General features: G+C 45.6%; 1 protein-coding gene and 1 pseudogene across 2 annotated transcripts in view; one reads left to right on the forward strand and one right to left on the reverse strand.

Moving 5' to 3' along the window:
- The first annotated feature begins 11,808 nt into the window (after positions 1 to 11,808).
- Trit1 (tRNA isopentenyltransferase 1) overlaps positions 11,809 to 27,146 on the forward strand; it is a 47,040-nt gene continuing 31,702 nt past the window's right edge. Inside the window, exon 1 of one of the 2 annotated variants that reach the window (XR_003732869.2) lies at positions 11,809 to 12,014. Coding sequence is in view for 1 of the 2 variants with exons in the window: in XM_028854480.2 (XP_028710313.1) it covers positions 11,838 to 12,014 (177 nt within the window). In the remaining variant the exon portion in view is untranslated. The remainder of the gene's footprint in view (positions 12,015 to 27,146) is intronic. The other variant, XM_028854480.2, reaches the window with a different exon arrangement.
- On the reverse strand, positions 21,436 to 23,296 carry LOC114681151 (annotated as a pseudogene).

A 27,146-nucleotide genomic window follows, 5' to 3' on the forward strand; every position in this document is an offset into this window, starting at 1 on the left:
GGCCAAGAAGCTTCTAGAAGCTTCTCTTGGGGCTGGGGACATAGTTCAGGAGTGGAGCACCTGCCTGGCACGTGCAAAACCCAGAATTCAATCTCAGGTAGCATAAAAAAAGAACAGAAAAGTTCTTAGCTCCTCAGACTTCCAAGGTTTTTTTCTTTTTCTTTTATTTTTGGTCTCTGTAGTTTAGGTGCCTGTCCTGGATCTTGCTCTGTAGCCCAGGCTGGCCTCGAACTCACAGAGATCCTTGCCTCTGCCTCCCGTGTGCTGGGATTAAAGGCTTGTGCCACCACCGCCTAGCCTCCAAGGTGATCTTTATCACATCCTGGTAAATAAGCAATAGTCACCATACTGTACTGGGGCCCAGTGAGCTTTCTTGCCCAAAGTCATATAGTAAAATCAAGTTTGCAAGCCCGGTCTGTTGTCCAGTGAGCTCCCCGTCTGACTGCCCCTCTGTCACACACCTAGAACCTAAGACGATAGTACAGGAAGCTTTCTTTCCCCCCAATTTTTAAAGATTTATTTATTTTTATTTTATGTGTATGGGTGTTTGCCCACATATATGTCTATACCACAAGCAGTTCTAGACCCACAGAGGCCAGGAGAGAGGGCTGTGGACACCCTGGAACTGGAGTCACAGACAGTTGTGAGCAGCCATGTGGTGCTGGGAACTGAACACTGGTCATCTGGAAGAAGAGCACCCAGGGCCCTTAACCACTGAGCCATCTCTCTCTCTCCTGGCCTTGAGATGCTTTATGAGACAGACTAGGATTACTGGAACGTTTTCCTTGCTTGCTTCTTTTTTCTTTCTTGTCTTTTTGTTGTTGTTGTTATTTTTTTTTAAGATTTATTTATTTATTATGTATACAGAAGAGGGCACCAGATCTCATTACAGATGGCTGTGAGCCACCATGTGGTTGCTGGGAATTGAACTCAGGACCTCTGGAAGAGCAGCCAGTGCTCTTAACCTCTGAGCCATCTCTCCAGCCCTATTGTTGTTATTTTAAGACAGGATCTCATGTACTCCAGGCTGGTCTTGAATTCACTATGTAGTCAAGAATGACCTTGAACTCCTGACACACACACACACACACACACACACACACACACACACACACACACACTCACCCTGCCTCCACCTCTAGAATGCTGGGGTTACAGGCACGTGCCCTCAAACCTGGCAAAGATGGCTTTTCTTAAAACTCCCGTTTGCAGGCCGGACGACAGAAGTGCACACCTTTAATCCCAGCACTCGGGAGGCAGAGGTAGGCGGATCTCTGTGAGTTCAAGGCCAGCCTGGGCTACAGAGTGAGTTCCAGGAGAGGTGCAAAGCTATACATAGAGACCCTGTCTCGAAAAGCCAAAAAAAAAAAAAAAAAAAAAGGAAAAGAAAGTAAAGAAATCCTGTCTCAAAATCAAAAACAAACAAACAACAAAAACCCTCCCAATTGCTTCTTTATTTGTTTTGGTGTATTTGATGGTGCTAGAACCCAGGACCTGGTACATTCCAGGTTCTTCTGAGGCCATTTCTCAAGAGACTGATTTGTAGGATAAACCCCGTGCCCCCTCCACACACACCTTGAAAGAATCCCTGGGCACTCCTAGAATGATAAGGACCCAGGGAAAAGGCATTAACGCTAGCTTCTCTGTAGCTCTTCATCTTTACAAGTAACCTAGAGAGCAGGGGGGCAATGATGGCCCCATTTCACAGAAAAGCCAACTGGACAGTTCGGAGGCAGTAAAGCCGCATCTAAACTCACACACAGTACCAGCTGGAGCTATGCAGGCTTCAGCTCCTCTGAGTCAGACTGAGAAAGGAGCGGGAATAGAGCCGTCTCCTGGGGGGGAAGGGAGGGAGTTTCTGGAATGTGAAGTATTTTAAGCTCCTTCCTAGCTCATTTCTGCAAACTCCTGCCTCTGTCTTTGTCTGAGAATAACTCAGAGTTTATTCCTGGATTTCCGAGAGCGGTGCCTACAAATTAGGTTTTCCTCCGAAAGGTACACCTGCAGGCCTGCGCACCCACCTTGGCACGCACACATCAAGGGGCCATGAAAAGCTACCCTCGACATAGGAAACAGGTCATCCTCTTTTGACAACAATAGCGAGGCTCAGCAGGCAGCACATGCCCAACTCCTGCTCCAGTTGGCTGTTATAGGGGGACCGAGACACATTAGACTATCCCATTTGATCTGAGGTGGTCAAAGGTGTGCCCAAGATTCGGGTGTTCCGGAATGTTCCATTTAGAAGAGGAAAGAGGTCAGAATGCCTGGGATGACCTGAAAGGTGACAGGCTTGCTGGAGATGTTTCTAAGGATAAGGTAGCCAGAGATCATTGATGATTGAGTGACTAGCAAGGGGAGAGGTAAGTATCTAAATGTGTCAGCTTAAAGCTCCCTTCCCTGTGGACATTGCTACTGCACACTCAGTGGGCGGGCGGCCTTTTGTTAATGTCTGTTTATTTAGGACAGCTCTGCCAAAGGGATCAACTATATTAATGTTACCATTCTCCTGGCAAGGAAATGTAAATATGTTCTTAAAGTCTCTAATCAGGTGTGCTATTAAACGATTAGGCTCAGTGCCAGGGGTCTACTAGGAGCCTGGCAAATACTGGATTGCCTTTAACCTTGAGGAAAACAATACAGTTAAGGGGTCACTCAGACCCGACAGACCTCAGTTCCAAAGGTTGGCTCTGCATTTTTCTAGCTGTATGATAGTTGGCACGTTACTAACCTTGCCTGGCTCCAATTTCCCTAACTATTAAAGTTTTAAAAAGGTAAAAACAATAGCACCTTCCTAATTGGATTGTTGTGAACAACGGTAGCTATTCAGTAAATGATCGGTATTATTGAAACCATATTAACAAGTCAATTTAGTGGGCTAGAGAGATGGCTCAGCAGTTGAGAGCACTGGCTGCTTTTCCAGAGGACCTGGGTTGCATTCCCAGCACTTACGTGGCTGCTCACAACTGTCTGTAACTCCAGTCCCAAGGGATCTCCTGGCCTCCACAGGCATCAGGCATGCAAGCACGTGGTGCACAAACATTCAAGCAAAACATCCATATACATATCTAAAAAAAATTTTTTTTAAACAAGCCACATTTAGACAGCGGATTAGTCATATTTGAAAGGTGATGGACAGAAGGAATTTGTAACATGAGAAATCTTTTCTGCAAGGAATGGAGAGATGGCTCAGCTGGTAAAGTATGCATCCCACAAACACGGGGATCTGAGTTCAATGCTCAGAACCCATTTAAAAGCAAAAAGCCAGCCGGGCAGCGGTGGCGCACACCTTTAATCCCAGCACTCGGGAGGCAGAGACAGGCGAATCTCTGTGAGTTCGAGGCCAGCCTGGGCTACAGAGCAAGATCCAGGACAGGCACCAAAGCTACACAGAGAAACCCTGTCTCGAAAAAAAATGAAAAAAAAAAAAAAAAAAAAAGGCAAAAAGCCATGCATGGTAGAGTCTGTGTGTAGTCCCAGTGCTGGGGAGGTAGATGACCAGGCAGCCTAGCCATCATCAAGTCCCAGGTCCCAGGGAGAGACCCTGTCTCAAAAGAAAAAGGGTGGATGGTGTCTGAGGGGAACTGACCTCTGACCTCTGGCCTCTACACATTCTCGAATACATCTCTTGCCTTCCCCCATACAAACATGCACCCCAGCCCTGACACATGAAATTTTCATGGATGCGTTCTTGAACTGTAGTGCCCACATTGGTGTATTCATGTGATGCTGAGTCATCACAGAAGGAGCAGCAAGGGTTGGGGGAGTGAGACAGGCAGAAAAAGAAGGCGAGAGCAAAGACTGGAGACTCGGACTGGCCGCCAGCAACCGGGGCCCATGGTGGGCAGAAGCTGTATGTCTATAAGCCTGTTTTAAACCCTCCATTCTACCTCCCAGGGCACTGTGGTGCCTTTCGACAGACATAGCAAACTGATCCCATTCAGTTATTCTATCTAGAATCTTTTTTTTTTTTTTTTTTTTTGGTTTTTCGAGACAGGGTTTTTCTGTGTAGCTTTGCGCCTCTCCTGGAACTCACTTGGTAGCCCAGGCTGGCCTCGAACTCACAGAGATCCACCTGGCTCTGCCTCCCGAGTGCTGGGATTAAAGGCGTGCGCCACCACCGCCCGGCTCTATCTAGAATCTTAATGTGTTTGACCCAAGATCTTACTGAGTAACCTGGGCTAGTCTGGAGCTTACTATTAGACCAAATTGACCTGGAATTTACAGTAATCCTCTTGCATCAGCCACCCAAAGTGGGTCCTCAACCATGCCTGGTGCTCTTTTAAAACTATTTTGAGATAGGTCCACCCAAGTTGCCCAGGCAGGTCTCTTGCCATTTTCCTGCCTTACCCTTCTGAGAAGCTGGGATTGCAGGCCTGCCTCCTCAGGCCTGGCAGAAGCAAACCTCTGTGTGTCTCCTCACCCCCAAGATTGTGACAGAAGTTCAAGGTAGGACCTGGAATTTGTTCTGTATCTCAGTTAGGGTTTCTATTGCTGCAACAATATACCATGACCAAAAAGCAAGTTGGGAAGGGTTTATTCGGCTTACACTTCCATGTTCATCATTGAAGGAAGTCGGGACAGGAACTCACACAGGGCAGAAACCTGGAGGCAGGGGCTGATGCAGAGGCCATGGAGGATGCTGCTTACTGGCTTGCTCCCCATGTCTTACTCAGCCTACTTTCTTTAGAACCCAGGACCACCAGTCCAGGGATTGAACCACCCACAATGGGCTGTGCCCTCCTCCATCAATCAATAATTAAGAAAATGCCTTATAGCTGGATTTGATGGAGGCATTTTCTCAATTAAGTTTTCCTCCTTTCAGATACCTCTAGTTCATGTGTCAAGTTGACATAAGAACAGCCAGCACATACTGCTAACAGGCAAGCAAGCTAGTGGACTTGAGATGCTACTTAGAAGAACATTGGTTCAGGTGCTTGGAGTATCATCTCCCATGTAGTCAAAGCCATGCACACTGCAGTATGTGCAGCTCTGGTCTCACCCTTCTGGCTGTTTGTCTTATTAGGGTGACTATAGCTGTGATGAAATACCATAACCAAAAGCAATTTGGAATAGAAAGGGTTTATTTGACCTACATATCATGAGTCACAGACCACTGAGGGAAGCCAAGGCAGGAACCTGGAAGCAGAAGCAGATGCAGAGGCCATGGAGGAGGGTGTTGCTTACTGGCTTGCTTTCTTATAGAACCCAGGACCACCAGCCCAGGGTAATACTAGCCATCATGACCTGGCCCTCCCCCATCAATCACTAACTAAGAAAATGCTCTGTAGCCGTGCCTACAGCTCAGTCTTTATGGCAGCATTTTGTCAACTGAGGTTCCTTCCTCTCAGATGTCAAGTTGACATAAAACTAGTCAGGAACCTGGGTCACAGGGTTACAGACAAGGGCTGCAGACTCTGAAAGAGAAGAGAACGTCAGTGGCTATCTCATCAATGAAGTCCTTGTACAGGTAGTGTATTTAAGTATACTTGGAAAGGAAGATGTTCTGGGATCAGAGAATAGACTGGAGAACAAATTTAGAAGTCTGTATCAGATCTAGGTAAAGGGGAGCAATCTGGTCCAATTTATCAGCCAAGCACTCTCATTTTGACAAATTAGAGTCACAGGAGGTTTCTTAAGGGATCCTGTTAGAAGCAAACATCCTCCTGAAATTCTCTAAAAGGGAAGTCAGTCCGAACTGGGGATGTATTCAATAGAAGCATTTGCTTAGCATACACAAAGTTCTCACCTTTGTCCTAAGCAATGTACACACACACACACACACACACACACACACAGCTCTGTCCTAGGAGCAATGGACACACACACACACACACACACTCACACACTCACACACTCACACACTCACACATAGAGATAGGGAAGTCAAGGCAAGAAACTGAAAACTGACTGTGGTTTGGAGCACGTTAAGACTGAGATGATGGGGTAATCCAAAGTGAAGCTGCCACAGAAATCTGGAGAAACAGTCTAAGAAAGGGTTTGACCTAGCATTTGGCAAACTGAGGCAGTTGGGTTACCATTAGTTTGAGACCAGCCAGAGCTACATAGTAAGACCAAGTCTCAAATGACAAACCAAAATCCAAAACAAGATCTCAATGGAGAGGTGGCTCAGCCGGTAAAGATATTTGCTGCCAGACCTGATGACCTGAGTCCTATCCCTTGGACCCACCAGGTGGACACAGAGAATCAACTCTTCCTGCAAGTTGTCCTCTGCCTTTCTCACACGTACACACCATAGCACGTGCGTACACACACAATGAAAAAATAAAACATACTACAAAATTTAAAAGTATTTCAATGGAAGACAAAAGCTTGAAACTCACAATGATATAAAGATGTGTAAGTCCTAGAATGTCATCCAAGAGAAAGAGAAGGGTGACAAATAGAGAGAGTTTGAAACACCCATGAGAATAGGATGAGAAAGCCCCTCTGATGGGTCTGTACATTCTGACTCTCCACCACCCTGATTGTACAGATTTCCTACACGGCTGAACATATTCCTCTGAGAATATGCTGGTGTGCTCTGGAGCAAATTCTATGACTGAGAGGAGCCGGGTGGTGGTGATGCACACCTTTAATCCCAGCACTGAGTAGGCAGAGGCAGGCGGGTCTCTGTGAATTTGAGGCCAGCCGGGTCTACAGAGCTAGTTCCAGGACAACCAGGGTTACACAAAGAAACCCTGTCTTGAAAAACAACAACAAAAAATTGAAAAAAGGAAGAAAAAAAAGAAAGGCGAAATAACCCGTGTAAAAAGAGACAGATATTGGGACCATGAAGAGTTGTAGGCAATTACCCAGAGCAAAAAGAGAGAATATTTGGCCTCTAGAACTGTAAGAAACTTAAAAACTGTAAGAAAATTAATTTCTCCTGTTTTAAGCCACCTGTTTAATGGTAATCTCTTATGGAAGCTCTAGGAATTAGATGTGAATTTAGGCACTGATTTTATTACGAAATATTTCCCTGAGGAAATATGTTTTTCTTTGGGATGTGTAGGATTGAGTTGCAGGGTAACTTGGGTTGTATCAAAAAGCTAGTGTTCCCCCCACTTTTATTTTTTTTTTTGAGACAGGGTCTCCCTGTGTAGTCCTGGCTGGCCTGCTCTCACAGAGATCTGCCTGTCTCTGCCTCCCAAGTGCTGGGCTTACAGGCGTGCGCCACCACCACCCGGTGTGTTTGCTTTTGACCCAGCTTTCTACCTGGAAGACCCCAGGTCTTTCTGCTCTGCTCTGAACACCACAGTATCCTCCGGAATTCTACCTTAAATATTTACATCTTCTACATGATCTGCTTTAGATGGATGAGCCCTCTACTCTACTGGCTTCATCTTTTGCCTTCTTATACTGCCCCCCTCCCCCGCGCCACCCCACAAAATTATAAACACATCGATTATTTGGGGGCTGGGGAGATGGTTCGATCAGGAAGGTGTTTGCTGTGCAAACACAAGGACCTGAGTTCAGATTCCCAGCACCTGCATAAAAAGCCGAGCATGGTGGTTTGCACCTGTAATGCCAACAGACACAGGGGGAGTCCGGGGCTTGCTGGCCAGTCTAGTGGGCCTCGGGTTCAATGAGAGACTCTCAAGAAATATGCTGGAGAGTAACTAAGGAAGACATCTGAGGTCGGTCTCTGGCCTCCACAGATGTTCTTGTGCACCTGCACACATATATGTGCACCACACACCCACACCCACACCCACTCCCCCCCCATCAAAACTATAAGAGAACTGGAGACAATGCAATGAACATTCATGAGATCATCTCCTAGATTCCTCCTCTCCCTCCCCTTCCCCTTCTTTCTGCCATTTCCCCATGCCCACCCTACCCTATGTACCAGTCTTTGATTTTTTAAGGAAGGTGAGAATGGTATACACACACACACACACACACACACACACACACACACACACACACTGTGAAAATTAGGTGGCTGGCTGTCCTTGGTATTTCAGAAGGGTAGGAAGGAATCACTACCCTCCAAGTAGCCTGGGTGTTCCCAGAACCTCTTTTTTTTTTTTTTTTTTTTTTTTTTTTATGCTTTACTTATTTATATGTGATTGGTGTTTTGCCTGCATGCATGTATGTCTGTTTGTTCCCCTGGAACTGGAGTTACAGACCATTGTGAGCTGCGATGTGGGTGCTGGGAATTGAACCTGGGCCCTCTAGAAGAGCAGCCAATGCTCTTAACCACTGAGCCATCTCTCCAACCCCTAGAACCTAATTCTTATGTTTCTTTCTTTTTTTTTTTTTTTTTTTCCTTTGGTTTTTGTTTTTCAAGACAGGGTTTCTCTGTGTAGCTTTGGAGCCTGTCCTGGAACTTGCTCTGTAGACCAGGCTGACTTCGAATTCACAGAGATCTACCTGCCTCAGTCTCCCGAGTACTGGGACTAAAGGTGTACCACCACCGCCCAGCTAATTCTTATGTTTCTAACTTACTCTTCTGAACTCAACCTATTTTGGCATTTTTGCCTTTAAAACTAGGATTTCCGTTTTTGGACAGGGATGAGTGCCCAAACCACATCTTGCTAGGCAGACCTAGCTGGTTTGGTACTTGTTATGTAGTCCAGGTTAGCCTCAGACTGATGACAGTTCTCTTGTCTCAGACTTCCAGTCACTGGGATTATTAGCATGTGCCACCAACCCCAATTTAAAATTACGATCTCTGAAAGCCTGCCATGGTGCTCATGCTTCTAATGCCAGTGCTTGGGAGGCAGAGGTAGGAGGATGGTGGAGGGCCATCCTTGGCTAAGTAGAGAGAATCTGCTTCAGAAATAAGCAAACAGAAATAGGATTTCCCGGCTGAGGGTTTAGTCTGGTGATGGAGTGCCTTCCCAGAAAACACGAACCCACTGGGTTTGTTCTCCAGCACCACATGAGCAAGCAAGCAAGCAAACAAAAACCCTCTAAGACTTCTTTGTTTGCTGTAGTCTGATCCTGATACATGAAGTATGTTAGAGGTGGGCTTCTGCAGCAGCCTTTCTTCCTGGGGTAGTACATACACTTCAAGTGATGTACATATTCTTTTCTCTGGAGCCTCCTTTCGGAACAGAGTGAGTTTCTTCCCATCTGGTCTCATGGAAGAGAGGGGTCAAGCTCAATACCTGGGCTCGAGTACAAACAGCTCTCCCGACTCCCCATGTGCCTTCTTTTATTTCCTTATTACTCTGCAATGCTTCCTGTTCGAAGGCTTTATGCTGCTGCTGTCTCAGAAGCATTTATCAACTCCTGGTCATAGACTTCCATTTCCTAGTTTTCCCTTGAACACAATGCCTCTGATTAGAATTTCGAATTACAGGATATCTTTCAGGAACTGTCTTTAGTGTAATTCAGAGTTCAGAAGATCACTACAGTAGAACCACAAATAAAAAGGGGGAGGGGGTGGTAATGCCCTTCTTTTCTTTCCGTAGGACCAGCAGAAACGCAGTGAATGGAAACAACGGCGGCGCTGTGCTTTTTCTCACTGCTCCTCATTTGTTTTGGACCACAGGCTCCATTCTGATTTAGGAGTCTTGGCTGCTCAGCATTTCAGTGATAATTCTCCCCATGGTCTACAGGATCCCTGTTCTCCTTGTTTCTATAGCAACAGCCCCGTGTTGCTTGGCTAGGAGCAATTTTCTGCTGCTGTGGTGAAGCCCTATTTTTTTTTCATTCCTTTCTCTCCAGTTGCCTTGGTAACCAGCCTCTTCCTCTTCTGGTCTCTCGGTGGTAAATTCCACCCTCCTGTTTCTCTCTTCCTCTGGTAACAGTCACCTGGTCATGACTGGGACGGGCTGGCCCGTTTGTGAGTGAACATCGTCTGTCGTCGGCAGACTGTCATCACGAAATCAGCCTCCCCTTTCTCTTTATGTGCATCATTCCTCCGGCCGGCCATCTTTCTGGTGGTTGTCATGGTAACCATACCCTCTGAAAGTCTCCAGGCAAAGGCTCTACAGTTAACAACCATCATGTGAGAGTGTCTGCCAATATGTGGCCACACAGCTCCATTTTAAACCCAGCCCCAGGCGGGCACCACAAATTAGAGAGAACAAGGCTTTTCATCAAAATAGCCTGGATTGAGTAAAGGAGGTACTAGGGACCAAGAACTAGGAACGGGAGCTCTCCCAAACAATATATGTAGCTACACGGTTTAGCCTAGCTCTGCAAGAGTAGCCATTTTGCCTAAAGAGATTCAAGCGACTGAAAAATATCATGGCAGTCATTTTAGGCAGGCCAGTCATATGCTCTGGATTTCTCGGGGGGACACTATTTTGACACAAGGAATTCTGGTTTTACCTGGGAGCTAGACAGAAGCAGCCTCAGAGAAAAAGCATTCATGTCCCCCCCTCCCCGTCCCACATGCTGACTGAACCCAGAGCCTCATGCTTACCTGGCAAATGCTCTACCCACTAACCCGCATCCTCAGACCCCTTGAACTGCCTAACTAGATAGAGGTTGGGCAGAACTACTACAGACAGGGTATTCAATATCTTTACACATTATTGAAACATTCTCTGCCCGTAGGTTTCTGCTGTTACTTCTCTGGGGAGGCAGATGGGATTGTACAATTATAATAATACAAACAAACTGTTCCACAAATGGTGGCGGTTATGTGCCAGGGCATTTGTAGCAAGCGCTTTCCAGACATCATTTCACTTTTCCCTTATGGCAATCCTCAGAGGAATTGAAAGATGGAATCGGTGAGGCTAAGAGGTGAAGGAAGGGGCTGGAGGTATGCTCAGTGCTAGAGTGCATGTTTAGCATGCAGGGGGCCCTGGGTTCAATTTTCAGACAAAGAGGGAAAAAAGTGATGTTCATGGAAGGTCACACAGCTGGTAAGTCTGAGAGCTGGGATTTGGATCCAGGTTTGTCTGAGTCCACAGGCATTCTTTATTGATTTAAAAATTCATTTTGTGTGTCTGTCTGCTTGTGTCTGTCTGTCTGTGTACACAGAGGTGAGCATCAGTTCTCTCATTCCATCACGTGGATCCTGGGGATTGAACTCAGGTCATCAGATTTGGCAGCGGGCACCTTCATCTGCTGAGCCATCTCACTGGACCCCCTAAAACCATCTCTTAAAGGGTTTGTGTGCAATCTTCTGAATTTTGGTCATCTTTGGCTCTAATTTTTCTTTTCCTCACTTAAATCTGCTTTATCCTTTCTGTTTTGTTTTGTTTTGTTTCCCATTTCCTCTTCTAATTTTGTGGGTTGTTGTTCACGGCTTGTTCTTTTGTTCTTAGCCTATCTCTTGACAGCTTTGGCAATGCCGATGGAAAGTTTTGTCCTGCTTTCTGATTGTGTCTGAAGGACTGTGGAATGAAAACATCAGAGCCATGCCCTTGCCTGAAAACAGGACAGGTCTGACTTTGAAGAATGCCGGTCTCTGAGCTTACTCGCTCCAACATAAGTAGGCAAGTCGTTTTTCTCTGTCCACTCAATCGTTATTGTCTCTACTAGGCATGGATGATACAGCAATAATCTAGTCATAATTTGCCCCTTGTCTTTGTGAAACTAACAGCCTGTAGCAGAACTCGAGCAATAAACCCTAGGCCAGTTACGCAGTTTTATACTGGAATTAATGCTACGAAGAAAACGAATTGGGCGCCTGGACACAATGTAGACAGAAATATTTTAGACGGCCTGCCATCTCTCTTTTGAGAAAGCAAATGGTTGAGTCGATCCCGGCTAGTGGAAGGCGGTTACGTCATAAACCTCGCAAGCTTGGTACCTTTGTCCCACAGTTCCCTCCTCCTTTGTACCCTCCCTCCGGAGCCGGAGATCCGCGCCGGCGCACTGAGTGTTGCCATGGGGACAGCTGCTTCGGCGCAGGCGCAATTCCCTCCAAGATGGCGGCGGCGGCGGCGGCTGCACGAGCGGTTCCTGGGAGCTCGGGGTTCCGGGGCCTGCAGCGAACGCTGCCACTTGTAGTGATTCTCGGGGCCACGGGCACTGGCAAGTCCACCCTGGCTCTGCAGCTGGGCCAGCGGCTCGGCGGCGAGATCGTCAGCGCCGACTCCATGCAGGTATGACAGCGTGCTTGGCCCAGGGCCTGGGAACCCTGGAGGTCGCCTGCTGGCCTCTGGACTCCTCGACACCCTGTCGCGTGGCTGCAGTGGGTGAACCCCGAGGCTTGTGGGGATGCAGATGAAAGGAACCCACACCTGCCAGGCACCCATCCAATGGTAGACAGTGCCGACTGTATCTTGTGATCACTTCTCAGGCTATTACTGTTTGAATAGATACTACCAATAGTTTTGTTTAAGGATTAAAATGTTGGGGCTTGGGAAGGTGAAGCGACCTTGTGCGTGGCACTTTGCACATGAGTGGAGGAGAGGTGTTTGAACGTATAAGGTTGACATGTATCCGGTGAATTTCAATAAATGAAAATTATTCCGGAACTTTTGCCATAATTTTAATTCTAGCCCAGTGAGACCAAGATAAATCAGATGCCACCTGTGAGTGTCTTCCTGGGCAGCAGAATAGTCAGACGACCCAGAATGTGCCGTCAGAGGCAGCCATTGGCCGCGTGACTTCAGATTAACAGTGCCTTTTATTTGAACATTATTTTATTTGTGAAGTGGAGGAAATGCCATTTCCCTCAATCACAAGGCTGAAGTGATTAGTGAGTGAGACGTTTGAGTGTTAACACTGGAGAGCAGGGTGGCCAGCTCTGAAAAAGGTCAACAATTGTGATAAATGTTGGCTGAAGCTGAGGAATTTTTTTTTTTAACCCTTTTGTCCTCTTTGAGATAGTAGGTGCAGAAGGGTTGTAGCATTCATCTCATGTGGGAGCATGTGTGTTGCAGAGTAGGTGACTTTTGGGGTGAGTGTGAGAAGGATTACAAAAGCTGTTGGGTATGTTCAAAGGTGTTGAACTTACACAGTCACTGAACCTCAACCGATGGGCACTAATCAAAAAGGTAGTTCCTTACCCCAGTCTACCTCCTCAGGCTCCTGGCATGGTTTCTACCCTCTTTATTTCATTTGACGATGGTAAGACCAGCATAAACTAAGTGGTGGGATAATGCAACACGTATTGTTTGCAGCCTGCTTTGTGCCAGCTTTGGGGGATAGAATTTAGCTTGAATCTCAGCTTCATTTTTCCCAACTTCAGGCTGACTTGAACAAAGAGGCTTTTGCTTCCTCTTTTCTAAAATAGGAAGAATATCAGTAACAACATTGGATGATTAAATGAAGTACAATATGTGAAGGACTTAATACAACTTATGACAAGTGTTAAAAATATGGTAATAGTGAAAAAATATGGCAGCTGTTATTTTTTGTGTGTGCAGATAAGACCATATTCCTTCTATCGGGGGAATGTTAAGTCTGGGTAAACATGACACAAGGCACAGCTAATAAGTGAACAGAGCTATTTACAGAGCATTTGCAGGTGGGCAGGTCCAGGAGAATAGACTACAAGTGCTAGATTTCATGGTAAACTATTACATGCTATAGAATTCTTGGGAAGGGAGAAATCAGCGAAGGGCATGGAAAGTCGTTAACGAAGTGCCAAGGCTGGGGAGGCAACTTGGTCAGCAAAATGTCTGCTACACAAGGGTGAGGACTTGAGGTCAGATCCCCGGGACCCATATGAAGAAGCCAGGTATGGTACCACATATCTGTAACCCTAGCACAGGGGCTGCAAGACTGGAGGATCCCCAGAGCTTGCTGGCCAGCTAGTTTAGTCAGCTGGTGAACGCTGGGTTCAGTGAGAAACCCTGTCTCAAAACGTAAGGTAGAGAGCAATTGAGGAGCCTGCCTGCCGTTGACCTCTGGCCTCAACGTGTGTCTGCACACACTCATGCACTCATACACACATACACACACAAATTCAGAAAATAAAAAGAAACGAATAAGTAAATACAAATTTTAAAGAAGAGCTTGAAGTGGGGCAGGGTGGCATCCATGGTAATCTTTGCTCTTAGCAAGTTGAGGCAAGAGAACTGCCGTAAGTGGGGGAGTCATTGTGGTCTACAGAGGAAGTTCCAGACCAGCCAGGACTACATAGTGAGACCTTGTCTCAAAAAAAAACCAAGATAAAATAAAAGGAAGGTTTGAAAAATAGGAAAATGTTACAGGGAAGCCCTGTCTCGAAAACCAAAAAAGGAAAAAAGAAAAGAAAACTAAGAAAAAAGGGAAGGCATGTAATAGGAAGGAACACAAAAGACAGAATGGTTGGAAAGTATGTAGGGCAGTGAAGAGACGTCAACAGGGCCGAGCCAGAGTCTTCTGGATCGGGCGATGAATACAGGTAAGAGCAGTGTGGTAGGAACACTGATTTATAAGCAGTGTGCATAATGGTTGGGAGGAGCATATGAAGAAATTCAGGTGTGTTGAGTTTTAGTTCTGTGCCCAGATACCTTGGAGACTCGATTGCCCAGGGCTTCAGTAAGATGGAGCTGCACTGTGATATCTAAAAACCACTCTAGTCCTTGTGTTCTGTGGTTCTGGGCTGGTGAAGCATTAGTGGAGATGGCCTAGTTGAGGCAGAAGGAATAGTGTGATGCAGGATTCAGAGCCAGGAGGATTTTACAGGGCGTCCAAGGTGAAGTCTGTTAGCATACATTGGGCAGTGCTGTAGACAGGAGCGTGCTCCAGGACTCTTGGATTGGGTCATCCTGCCTCTTCGTAAACATCCAGCTTGTTCCATGGCTTTGCTGAGACCTTTCTCAGAAATCATCCCTCATGTATCAGACCTAGTACCTGTCAAACACGTGTTTTAAGTGATTTTTTGTTTGTTTGTTTGTTTTGTTATTTTCTTGAGATGGGAGCTTATTCTGTAGCCCAGACAGGCTTCAAACTTGTAGCAATCCTCCTGCCTCAGCCTCTGGAGTGCTGGAATTACAAGCATGAGCCACCATGCCTGGCTAATCTTTTTTTTTTTTTGAGACAGGGTTTCTCTGTGAAGCAGTCCTGGCTGTCCTGGATCTCACTCTGTAGACCGGGCTGGCCTCACAGAGATCCGCCTGGCTCTGGCCAATCATTTAACCTTCCGTTAACTTTTAAGTAATTAAGATGAATTACTTAAAGTGGGTTCTGGTGCTGAGGGTTCTTCTCTGCAGTGCTGTATTCTCAGGAATGGTCATTTACTCACAGCTCTGCTGTAGTAGGGTAAGTGAGAGTTCTTTGTCGTTGTAGACGAGGACATCAGGACCCTGCCTTGTATACTGCTGGCAATGTGGGAGACCTTTCGTATATTACAAAATATTTCATTCAAATGGTACTTCTTTTCCTTGTGGTGCTAAGAATCAAACCTAGGGCATGCTAGGACAGTTACATGACCATTTAGCTACACTCCTAACCCCCAATAGCACATCTGTTGTGTGTGTGCTATGTGTGTGTGGGTGCCTGTGTACATGTGCACATGTATGTGGGGGCCAGAGGACAGCCTTGGGTGTCCTTGCTTAGCTGCTGTTCACCATGCTGTTTGTTCCCGAGACAGACTATCTCAAAACTCCGCTACATTCCCAATTCCCACTCGGCGCCTCCTGGGTCTTTCCAGCACTGACCTCCCACATTCAGGGCCTCTTTTTTTTTTTTTTTTTTAAATCACCCACTGAGTCCAATTAGTGCCGCCTGTATGAACAACCCACCAGTGGTCACAATCCCAAATTACTCCCCTCCCCCCAGTAGCCATCACTTGCTATTATCACCTCAGCTAGAGTTTCTCCACCATCCACAGTGGCATTTGACTGCCTTGGTCTGTGGAGGTGACCACAGGTACTCTGAGTCCATGGTTGCAATAGCCATGTCATGTTCAGAAGACAGCATAGAGCATTCTTTGCCATCTTCCAGTTCCTTTCTTCCTCCCTCCCCTCTCCTTCCCCTCCCCCCCTCCCTCCCTCTTTCCCTCCCTCCTTTCTTTTCCTTTTATGTGTGTGAGTGTTTTGCCTGCATGTATGTCTGCACACCACATGCACGCAGTATCTGTGGAGGCCATAAGTGGGAATCAGATCCCTTGGAGCTGGAGTTACAGACAGTTGTGAGCCACAACGTGGGTGCCGAGAATCAAACCTGGGTCCTCTGAAAGAGTAGCCAGTGCTCTTAACTGAACTGTGTCTATGGAGCCCCATCCTTCAGCTCATAACTGTTTTTCTGCCCCACCTCCACCCCTTGATGTTCCCTGAGCCTTGTGGGGCTTGATACAGATGTCTTGTTGAGAGCTGAGCAGTTAAGTCCATTTTTCTCAGCTCGTTGACCAGTTACTGACTCCTGTCCACTGAAAGGTCTCTGCCTAAGCTCGAGAAAGCACTCATTTATGGAGTGACTTGGCTGGCGCTGCTGTGCTGAGCTGAAAGGTGAATTTCTCCGATCCTCTGGCTCTGGCAGGCTCCATTTGGTGCTGCCTAGAGGAGAGGCAAGTGGGAGCCGTTGGTTTCCGCAGCCTCAGTGTTTTCTGGGTTCTGCTGTGGGGAAGGGGAGGCTGTAGGTTCTTTTCTGGTCGTTCTCTCAGACCCTTGTATTCCATTCACCGTGGCCTCTTCTGGCTCTTGGGTGCTTGCAGGCACATTCAGAATTGTATGTTTGTGACTAGAATGTGAGGATTAAATTTCCTTTATCCTTGAGGATTATTAATATATGAAAAACATAGAAGATTTTTGATCTTTCTGAACTGTGTTTAATTTTAGACTGTGTTTAATTTTGGATGTTTATAACATTTCCCCTTGGTCCCAATTGGAGAACACTGATCTTTGATTTTTTTACTTTCAAGTGCAAATATGCAATAAAATATCTATGTCCTATTGACTGAGTATGCACAGTCACACCCAGTTCTTCGTTTCTGTCTTTGCTCACCATTGTGCTCTGTTACAATTGGAGCTCATTTTCCAGCCTGGAAGGAGGGGATGCTTTTTGTGGTTGTTTTATTTTTTATGAAACAAAGTCTTCTCCCTGTATAGTCCAGGCTGGCCCCGAACTCATAATCCTCTTGCCTCAGCTTCTCAAATAGAGTTAGTACTTAAAAAAATATTTTTATTTTATGTATGCATGCATATATGTATGTTTATTTTATGTGTGTTTGCTTGCGTATGTGTATGTGCACCATGTGTGTGCAGTGCCCTCCAGAGGCCAGAAGAGGGCATTGGATCCCCTGGAACTGGAATAATAAATGATTGTGAGCCACAGTTTGGTTGCTGGGAACTGAGCTTGGCTCCTCTGCTAGAGCAAGTGTTCTTAACCTTTGAGCCATCTCTCCAATCCATGGAGATGCTTCCTTTCAATGCTTTAGCAGAATATATTTTATAAATACATAAACAAGATGTCTTTTTGAAGACAAGGTGTCACGGAGCCCAGGCTGCCTTCAAGCTCGGTATGTAACTGGAGAGCCCAGAGGATGATCTTGAACTCATCTTCCTGACTCCTCCTCCTAAATGCTGGGGTTATAGGTATGTGCTACCACATCTGGCTTTATACTCTTATTTATTTATTTTTGTTTTTTCAAGACAGGGTTTCTCTGTGTAGCTCTGGCTGTCCTAGAACTCCCTCTGTAAACTAGTCTGGTCTCAAATTCAGAGATCCGCCTGTCTGCCTCCCAAATGCTGAGATTAAAGGCCGGTGCTACCACTGCCCTGTGGCTTTATACTCTTCAAAAAATTAAAATTATTATTATGATTTTATGTGTATAGGTGTTTTGCCTGCATGCATATTTGTATACCACTTTCGTGCCTAGTGTCTGTGGAGAGCAGAAGAGGGCATTGGATCCCTTAGGTCTGGAGTGACAGATGGCTGTGAACCACATGTGGATGTGGGAATCAAGGCCAGGTCCTCTGCAAGAGCAGCCAGTGCTGTTAACCACTGAGCCTTCTCTCCAGCCCCTAGGCCTTATACTCTAAAAATTTAAACAATTTTTTTCAATTTATGTATAATAGTTGTGTGAATGCTTCATGTGTGGGGATGCCCATGGAAGCAAGAAGAAGGCGTCAGGTTCCCCAGAGCTGGAGTTACAGGTGGTTGTGAGCCACAGCGTGGGTGCTGAGACCTGAACTCATCTTCTCCTAAAGCAGTAAGTGTTCTCAACTGATGTGGCACCTCTCAAGTCCCTTAATACTCTTTTTAAATCTTCACAGTAAGTAACATAAAGTAGACATTATTTAGTAGTTCAGGAACTATGTCCAAGAACTAAGCACAGTTCTCTGTTTTACATGTCTAGTGATTTTCCTCTTTAGATTAGTCAGGAGCTGTAGGATTTAGTCACAGAGAATGGTTCCTAACCTGTATGCCACTCATCTCTCACGGCAGTATGCTACATTTTGATCAGGAGCTAAAATGTACCTTAAGATTCATAATAGGAAACCTGGTTAGGCAGTATACAAATTGTAACGACACTTAGGAAGCAGAAGCAGAAGGACCAGAAATTCAAGTCATTTCCAGCTGTATAGTGAGGGCTACTTGAGATCCTGTCTCAAAGAACAGACAACAGGGCCAGTGAGGTGGTTCAGTAACGGTGCTTGTCGCTAAGCTTGAGGCCCTGAGTTTGGTCCCTGGCACCAGCATGGTGGTAAGAGAGAGAACTGACTTCTGAAAGTTGTCCGATGACCTCCATACAGATTCTGGGGCATGTGTGAACTCTCCTCCCCCATAAGTAGAATTTTTTAAAACTCACCAAAAAAAGAAAAAGAGAGAGAGAGAGAGAGAGAGAGAGAGAGAGAGAGAGAGAGAGATATTGATTCATAATATGGATAATGGTGATGAATGTCAAATGGAGTATTGAGCAGACTGCATGTGCTGTTAGGGGCTAAAACTTGGTATAGCCACAAAATGGAATTTAGCATCAAGTTGGTACCCAAGATGAATGTTTACTGAGACAAAGGAGAGACTCAGTCTGTGGGGAGCCCAGACAGTGCTGGAAACCTCCTTGTTGTTAACAGCCACAGATGAAAGGGAGGCGAGTGGAGAGTGATAATTAGAAAGGCTTTTCAAGTTTCCAAGTGGAGTTTTAATTTATTTTTATTTGTTTATGGTTTGAGATGGGGTCTGGTTGTATTATCCAGGCTGGTTTCGAATTCATAGACTCAAGTGATCCTCCACCTCAGCATCCCAAGTAGCTAGACTGTAGTCCCTGTGACTATTACTTTTGAATTTTCATATTCCATTTAGGTGTGCTCTTTGAATGTTTATATTCAGAAATATGCCAGTAACTAAACAAAATTGTAAAACTGTGTCTCACATAAGCACAGGTTGTGCACACACATTTGAGCGTGTGCACACACACATTCACAGACTGATGTCAGGCATCTTTCTTTGTTGCTTTCTAGCTTTTGTTTTTCAAGATAGGGTTTCTCTGTGTAGCCCAGGCTGGCCAGAAACTTGCTCTGTAGACCAGGTTGGCCTTGAACTCAGAGATCTGCCTGCCTCTGCCTCCCAGCTGCTGGAATTAAAAGCATGCACCACTACCTCTAGGCTATTAATTATTATATTAAGGATTTGTATATATTTTTTTAATGTGTGAGTGTTTTGCCTGTATGTAAGTGCACCATGTGCATGCAGTGCCTGTTAAGGCCAGAAGAGGGCACTGGATCCCCTAGGACTAGAGTTGGAGACAATTTGAGCCACCTTGTGGATGCTGGGAACCAAACCCAGGTCCTCTGTAAGAGCAGCAAATGTTTTTAACCACTGAGCCACCTCTCTGACCCCCTTTATTTTTTGAGACAGTCTTTCCCAGAACCTGGAGCTTACTGGTATTTGCTAGACTGACAGCCTGGGAGCCTACCTGTCTGCAGAGATAGAGATGTGTATTGCCTCGCTGGCCTTTCATCGGTTGCTGGGATCTGAACTGAGGTCCTCATGCTTGCAGGGCAAAGCACTTGTGCTCACGGAGCCTTTTCCCCAGCCCTTGCCAAACACTGTCTCAGGCCGACCTCCCTCCCTTCCTCTCTCCTTCCTCGGGGTCTCATTACCCAGACTGTCTTCATTCCCATAATCTTTCTTCCTTTAACTCCTAGAGGTGTCTGAAGAGCTGAGATTATGTGCTACTGAATTTGGCTAGACTTTTCCTTCCTTCCTTCCTTCCTTCCTTCCTTCCTTCCTTCCTTCCTTCCTTCTCTTCTTTTTTCTCTCTCTTTTTCTCTTCCTTTTTTTTTTTTTTTTAAAGATTTATTTACTTATGTATATAGTGCTCTGTCTGTGTGTATGACTGCATTCAAGAAGAGGGGCATCAGATCTCATAGATGGCTGTGAACCACCATGTGGGTTCTGGGAACTGAACTCAGGACCTCTGGAAGAGCAGTCAGTCTCTTAATCTCTCCAGCCACCCCTCCTGCCCCGCCCCTTCTTGTGGGTGGTACTAGAGATTGAGCTCAGCCTGTGCACTTTTCTGAGCTAGAGCTTCATTGTCTTTGTCTTTGTCTCTTTGTCTTCATTGTCTTGCATGTCATACTTTTGTTACCCTTTGTCCTAACTTAACCATAGGGACTGTCCTGGGTAATTTTTGGTTAACTTGACAATATAAGCTAGAGTCATTTGGGACAAAGGAACCTCCATTCAAAAAATACTCCCACCAGATTGGCCTGAGGTGCTTTTCTAGATTGGTGAGGGAGGGCCTAGCTCGCTGGGCCATCTGAGGGTTGGTTGTCTCAGGTGCTATAAGAAAGCAGGCTGAACAAGGTAATAAGCTGCACTCCTCCATGGCTTCTGCATCAGTTCCTGCCTACAGGTTCCTGTTTTGACTTGCCACAGTGACAGAGAATGTACATGAGAGTTATAAGATGAAATAAACCCTTTCTTTCCAGGTTGCTTTTGGTCATGATGTTTATCACAGTAGTAGTAATCCTAACTGAGGCAGGGTCATTCCATGGCAGCCTTTTACAAGTAACTTTTCTAGGGAAGACTTTTTTGATAAACATTGAATAAGTATTTTAATGGCACAGCTCATGCCATTAAATACTTGTACTTGAGCTGAGGCAGGAGGATTCCCATGAGTATGAGGCCAGCCTGGGCAGAAAGAAGGAAGGGGGGGAGGGGGGAAAAGAAGTGAATGCTAAAGTTAAGTACTGAGGTGAAATAACAATACTGGTAAGGACTACAGGTCTGAAGTGGGGCTTTTGTCTTGCGAGCCCGATAAACAATGACTTGAACATCTAGCATCCGAAGGTCCTGCTTCGCTCTGGTTTAAGCCTGTGGTTTGTGGAGTGGGGTGTCAGAGTGACTCTTTGAGGGATCACTGTCTTAGGGATTCCTTCTGGGTTCTCCTGTGCATTTCTGTATGGCTCTGACAGAAGCGACCCTTTGTACTGATAGTCCTATTTTTCCAAATCCTGATTGTTTCTCAATGTATAGAAACATAAATATTCTCATGCAACAGTAAGAGTCCGAATTCAAGGGGAAGCCAGTAATATAATCCTTGCTTTCCAGGATGGAAAACTGAGTGAGGTACAGAAAGATTAAAGAGCCACCTAGAGATCATACCGCAAGACATCTGCACACCTGGAAATTGGATCTGGCTCTTCAAACTCGTTTGTAGAGTCTGATCCAGTGCAGGAAGATAATACTGAAGGTCTTCCTTTCAGTCTGGGTTGTCATCTTGGCATGCAGATCCAAGATGAAGTGCATCGCCTTCAGGGACTGCGGAACCTGAAGGCGCTTGCTGACCATGTGCACTGCCTGCCTGAAAGTGGAGACTACCGGGTGTGTGCTAAGAGGAGACAACTCGTTCTGTTTGGGTTTATGGAGAGGCAATGTCTCTGATGCCCTAATTCTTTGAGTCCTGGAGGGAAGCATTATCAGACATAGGAGCACAGTTCTCTTTGTGTTTTCCCAAAGCTACAGGAGAGAGGCAGGCGGCTTTTGGCACACTGACTAGTCAGCAGGCTCTCTGTCAGCTAATAGATGTGGAACTCTGTGTTCTTTTTGTCTGCTTTGGGACATAATTTAGGAACAATGTTTTGTACTAAAGGACTGTCTGTCTGATAGTGCTCTAGGGAGATCTGGGCGGCATGGGGGCAGGGCATGAAAGGAGAGATGGGCTGGTGCCTCGTAGTGGCTTCACAGGACTGAGATAAAAAAGGCACAAAGACCTGTTAACCAGGAGAGAGACAGGGCCTATCCAGAGGGTTTTTATCACTACCAGCAGCTAGTCTTTAAAATAACGTGACAAGAGGCCAAGAAGGAAATTTCAAATGTTTTTGACTCATGGGGAGACAGAGGGGGCGGCGTTTAGATAATGGTTTCTAGGTTACTTGGTTTACTTCCATATTAAATACAGTTTATTCTGTGTAGGTTCTGCATATATGGTCACTTTTTGCTGCTGGCAGGGAGCCCCTCATGTTAGAAAGGAGAAGTGACTACTGGCTGATGGGAAACCACAGCGGGGAGAACAGATGAGGCTGGAGATTGAGCTTGAGCTGAGGCACTGCCCTGCTCCTTCAGTGACATGTCAGAGATGGTTCACACCATCTGGAACTCCAGCTCCAGAGGACCCAGTGCCCTCTTCTGACCTCCTCCTGCACCGGCATACATGGGCACGTACAAACGTACATGCAAAACACTCATAACCTAGAATAAGTAAATCAAAAATTATTTTTAAAAAGAAACCAGCATACCAAAGGCATTGCATTGTCTCCTGTCTCCTTAGAAGCACATGTCCTTCACACTTCAGGAACGGCAGGCACCCTTCCGCACAGAGGATTCTTGAGGGACTGTCGTAGGAGGTGAAACTAACAACACGGACCCTAGGAACGGATTGTTGAGGTCCTTAAAGGCCATGCTGTGAGGTTTGGGGTTTAGACAGGGAAGGGAGGGTGGGTCAGAGGAAGCCTGGGTTCTGCAGCGTTGGTCTGCGTGGCTGAATGAATTAGATATTTTTCCCCTAGAATTTTTTTAGAGTACAATGATTTTGATTCACTGATAATTGAAGTCTGTTTTTAGGTTTCTTTCTGTAGCATACTCGCATTTTATTAAAGAACAAAGGCCAAATAGTCCTCAGACGCTCACCCAGCTTCATCTTGGCTGACCTGGAAATAATGAAGGTCATAGTCTCCTTGTCAGATGCCAAGATTCTTTTTAAGCATTTCTTGGTAAGGTATTTCAGATGCCTTTTAGAGAACTGTTTCTTAGAAACAACTGTGATTTTATTCTTCAGGCCTTCATTGAGAACAGCATTTCCCAGATTTCCAGTTTTCCACTGACTTTAATCTTCTCCCATAGAAACTGCTCAACATTCCACCTTCTGCTGGAGGAGCAGGGACCAAATCAAAACTCCTAGTTGATCTCCCAGGCTTCTTGTCTTTCTGCAGCACCATCTTGACCAGAGCTCTGGGAAGAGCTTTCTTTTCTAGAATTTACACACACATACACACATACACACACACACACACACACACACACACACACACACACACACACACACACACACACACACAGCTGTCCTGGAACATGATCTGTAAACCATGCTGGCCTTGAACTCACAGAGATCCTCCTGCTTCTGCCTCCTGAGTGCTGGGATTAAAGGTGTGCAACATCACCGTCCGGCTCTTTCTAGATTTTTAATTTGTAGTGTGTGTGTGTGTGTGTGTGTGTGTGTGTGTGTGTGTGCGCGTGTGCTTACGAATGTGCCACAGAGCAGGTATAGGGTCAGGTGGGGATGCGTCTGTGGACACCTTGTGGGAGTTGTTCTCTTCTTTCGCTGTGTCTGGGCTTGAACTCAGATCATCAGGCTCTGTGCTAACCATCCTCACGTGCTGGTGTGTTTTTAGGACAGAATCTCACTTTCACCCAGGATAGCCTCAAATTCACGATCCTCCTGCTTCAGCCTCCAGAGTGCTGGGGTTTCAGGCATATGTCACCTCCCAGTACCACAGTCCTATATTTGTTTTCCTGCAAGCCATCCCTCCATCCTGCCGTCATCCATCCTTCCAGGATGTAAGGCTCTAATTCCTCTTCCATTCAGTGAAGGACCGTTTTGTTAACTCATTTCTAAGGAGTTTGACCAGATGCTGTCTTATTACTGGAGTGGAAAGGCAGAGTAGTGTGGAAAGAGAAATAATAAGACAAATACAATCTTAATTCAACGGTCAAAGTTCCCACCACCGATAACAACTCAGGTTGATTATCCTGATGCAATGCAGTGCAGAAGGTGTCACCAGACTAATTGTGAGAAACCAAGCTCAAATTGGGGGACGGTGAAGAAAAGAGCTGACCAGTGCCATCAGATGGACCGAAGACATGAAGCTAAAGAAAAACTGAAAGCTATCCTGACTCAAGGAGACCAAGGACAATGATTAGATGACCAGGCTCATGCCTATGATACTTTCCTAGTTCTTAGCATATCATGATGACGGAAGATGTGAGGACAAGCTGGAGGAAACAAGACAGACACGCACATACATCACACACACTCGCCTAATAATAAAAAAATAAAAAGAAATCAAACCAACCACCAAACAAATAACAAAAACCAAACAAGCAAAAGGCCGAAAACAAAATTTTGGTTAGGATGTAGCATTAACAGATAGAATGCTTGCCTAGCATGAACACAGAGCTCTGGGTTCCATCCCCAGGACCACAATAAACCAGATGTGGTGGCACATGCCTGTAACTCCACCACTGTAGAGCTAAAGACAGAAGAATCAGGAGTTCCAGATCAACCTTGACTACCTAGTGAATTTGAGGCTAGCCTGGGCTACATGAGACCCTATTTTAGAAAGAAAGGAAGGGAGAGAGTGGGAAAACCCAGTAAACAGCAATCACCTTCTTATTGTCTGTAATATATTTGCATTTTAATGTAACTTATAACCTGAAAAGTAGTCTCAGCAGTTATTCCTGTGGGAACCAAAGTTCCCAACTACAGTGCTGTGGAGTTTTATTTTAGCCACAGAATTTAGTAGTAAGCTCCCTTTGCTTTTCCCTGAGTGTGTGTGTGTGTGTGTGTGTGTGTGTGAGCGAGCACAATCATGCAAGCCTGTGTGCAAGTGCATATGCTAGCCCTGAGCTGTCATCCTCCTGCTTCAGCTTCCCAAATACTGGTATTCAGGTGTTCCCCACCACACCCAGTCCCCACCCCAGTCCTGTCCTAGTTATGACGGACATTTGTAATGGGTGGATTATCGCGGGTCTGTAGTCTGTCCTGGGTTTCCAGAGTGTTCTGGGATTTGTGTGTGTGGTAATGGGTCCTACATGTGCCATGGCAGTCCTGGACCTAAGGAGGATGCTGTTGGGTTGTTTTTAAATTGAGGTTATTTAAATTCCACATGAAATGAGCAATTCTGTGGCATAATTAACAGTGTTATATAGCTAATACTTCTATCTGGCTGCAAAACAGTCTCACCCTAGAAAAATATCCCAGTCCCCATTAAGCAGCTTCACCGTTTCCCTGCCCAGCAGCCAGGAGCTTCAGTCAGCCTTCCCTTCCCTTGTCAGTCTAACCAGTTAAATATGTAAGTCTGTGTCTGCCTTCTATGGTGCTCACCATGTGTAGGTGCTAGGGCTGAGCACGCTAGGCCACAGACAAGTGCGCTGACCTGATGGGCATTGGCCCTTTGGGCTGTTAGAAACAGTATTGCAATGAGTACGCATGTTCATGAGTTTGGGTACCCTTTTTGATTATCCCCCTCAATTATTTGGATATATACCTAGCATTGCTAAGTCATGTGGTAATTATGTGTTTAACTTTGAGGAACTTCCTAACCAATATGACCACGTGACCACATCAATTTTACATTTCCACCAATAGTGTACCAGGATGCCGGTTTCTCCATATCTTCTCTAATACTTGATATATATTTTTTATTTTTATTTTAAAGCTGGTTGTAGTGGTTCACACCTTTAATCCCAGCACTTGGGAGGCAGAGGCAGGTCGATCTCTGAGTTTGAGGCCAACCTGGTTTACATTGTGAGTTATAGGACATCCAGAGTTACATAGTCTCAAAAAAAGAAAGAAAAAAGACTTGGAGACATTCTGGGTTCAACTAGATGGCTCAGTGGTTAAGACATTTTCTGACAACCTGAGTTTGACCCCAGGCACACTTGGTGGAAGAGCCGGGCGGTGGTGGCGCACACCTTTAAGCCCAGCACTCGGGAGGCAGAGGCAGGCGGATCTCTGTGAGTTCGAGGCCAGCCTGGTCTACAAAGCGAGTTCCAGGAAAGGTGCAAAACTACACAGAGAAACCCTGTCTCGGAAAACAAAAAAACAAAAACAAACACTTGGTGGAAGGCGAAAACTGACTTAGGAAAGTTGTTTTCTAACCTCCACATAGCAACACGGCATGGGCATGCCCTTCCCTGCCGCTAAATAAATTAAAAATGAAATTTAAAAAGCCATTCTAATGCTTATGAAAGTAGTATCTAATTTTAGTTTTGGTGTACAGTTCCCTAATGACTCTTGGTGGTTTTGTTGACCTTTTTCCCAGAGGTGGAGATGGAGCCCATGCTAGGTGAGCACTCAGGCACTGAACTACAGCCCCCAGCCCTGCCTCCAAACTCCGAAAAATCTGGTAACTCTCCCCTCCAGTGTAGGGGAGACTCATGGTCTCATATATGCCAGGCAAGTGCTGTACCGCTGAACTGGAGCCCCTCGGCTCACTTTACTCACTCACTCATTTATTTATCTACTTACTTACTTACTTTTTCATTTTTAATTTGAGCCAGGGTCTCTATATGTAGACTTAGGCTGTCTTTAAACTAATTATGTAGCCGAGGCTGGCTAACTATGTAGCCCAGGCTGGTCTCAAAGTTGTAGGTCTCCTCCTGTCTCAGTCGGGTAGTGCTGTACTTAGAAGCATGAACCTCCCTCAGGCAGCTTTATGTTGCTTGCTTGCTTGCTTATTTATTTATTTATTATTTATTTATTTATTTATTTATTTATTTATTTATTTATTTATTTATTTGAGTTACTCAGGACCTGGAAGAGCAGTCAGTGCTCTTAACCTCTGAGCCATCTCTCTGACCATTGGTTGTTTATTTTTAAATTGGGTTGTTTGTCTTTTTGTTGTTGAGCTGCATGTATTACATTATGTTTTTGTTTTTTTTAAGGAAGTTTGTATCAGTGGTATGTGTCCCCCCGCCCCATAATCCAGTATTATATTACCTGTCTTTCCTTCTCGTTAGTCTGATAACCAAGTAGCCTGCCTGCCTGCCACCTTCCCCCTCCTCCTCTTCCTCCTCCTCCTTTTTCTAGTGGCATCAGTTGTCTTTTCAAGGGTATATTGATTGGCCTTTTGTAT

The sequence above is a fragment of the Peromyscus leucopus genome, chromosome 2 (genome assembly GCF_004664715.2).
Source record: "Peromyscus leucopus breed LL Stock chromosome 2, UCI_PerLeu_2.1, whole genome shotgun sequence".
NCBI classification, from domain to species: domain Eukaryota; kingdom Metazoa; phylum Chordata; class Mammalia; order Rodentia; family Cricetidae; genus Peromyscus; species Peromyscus leucopus.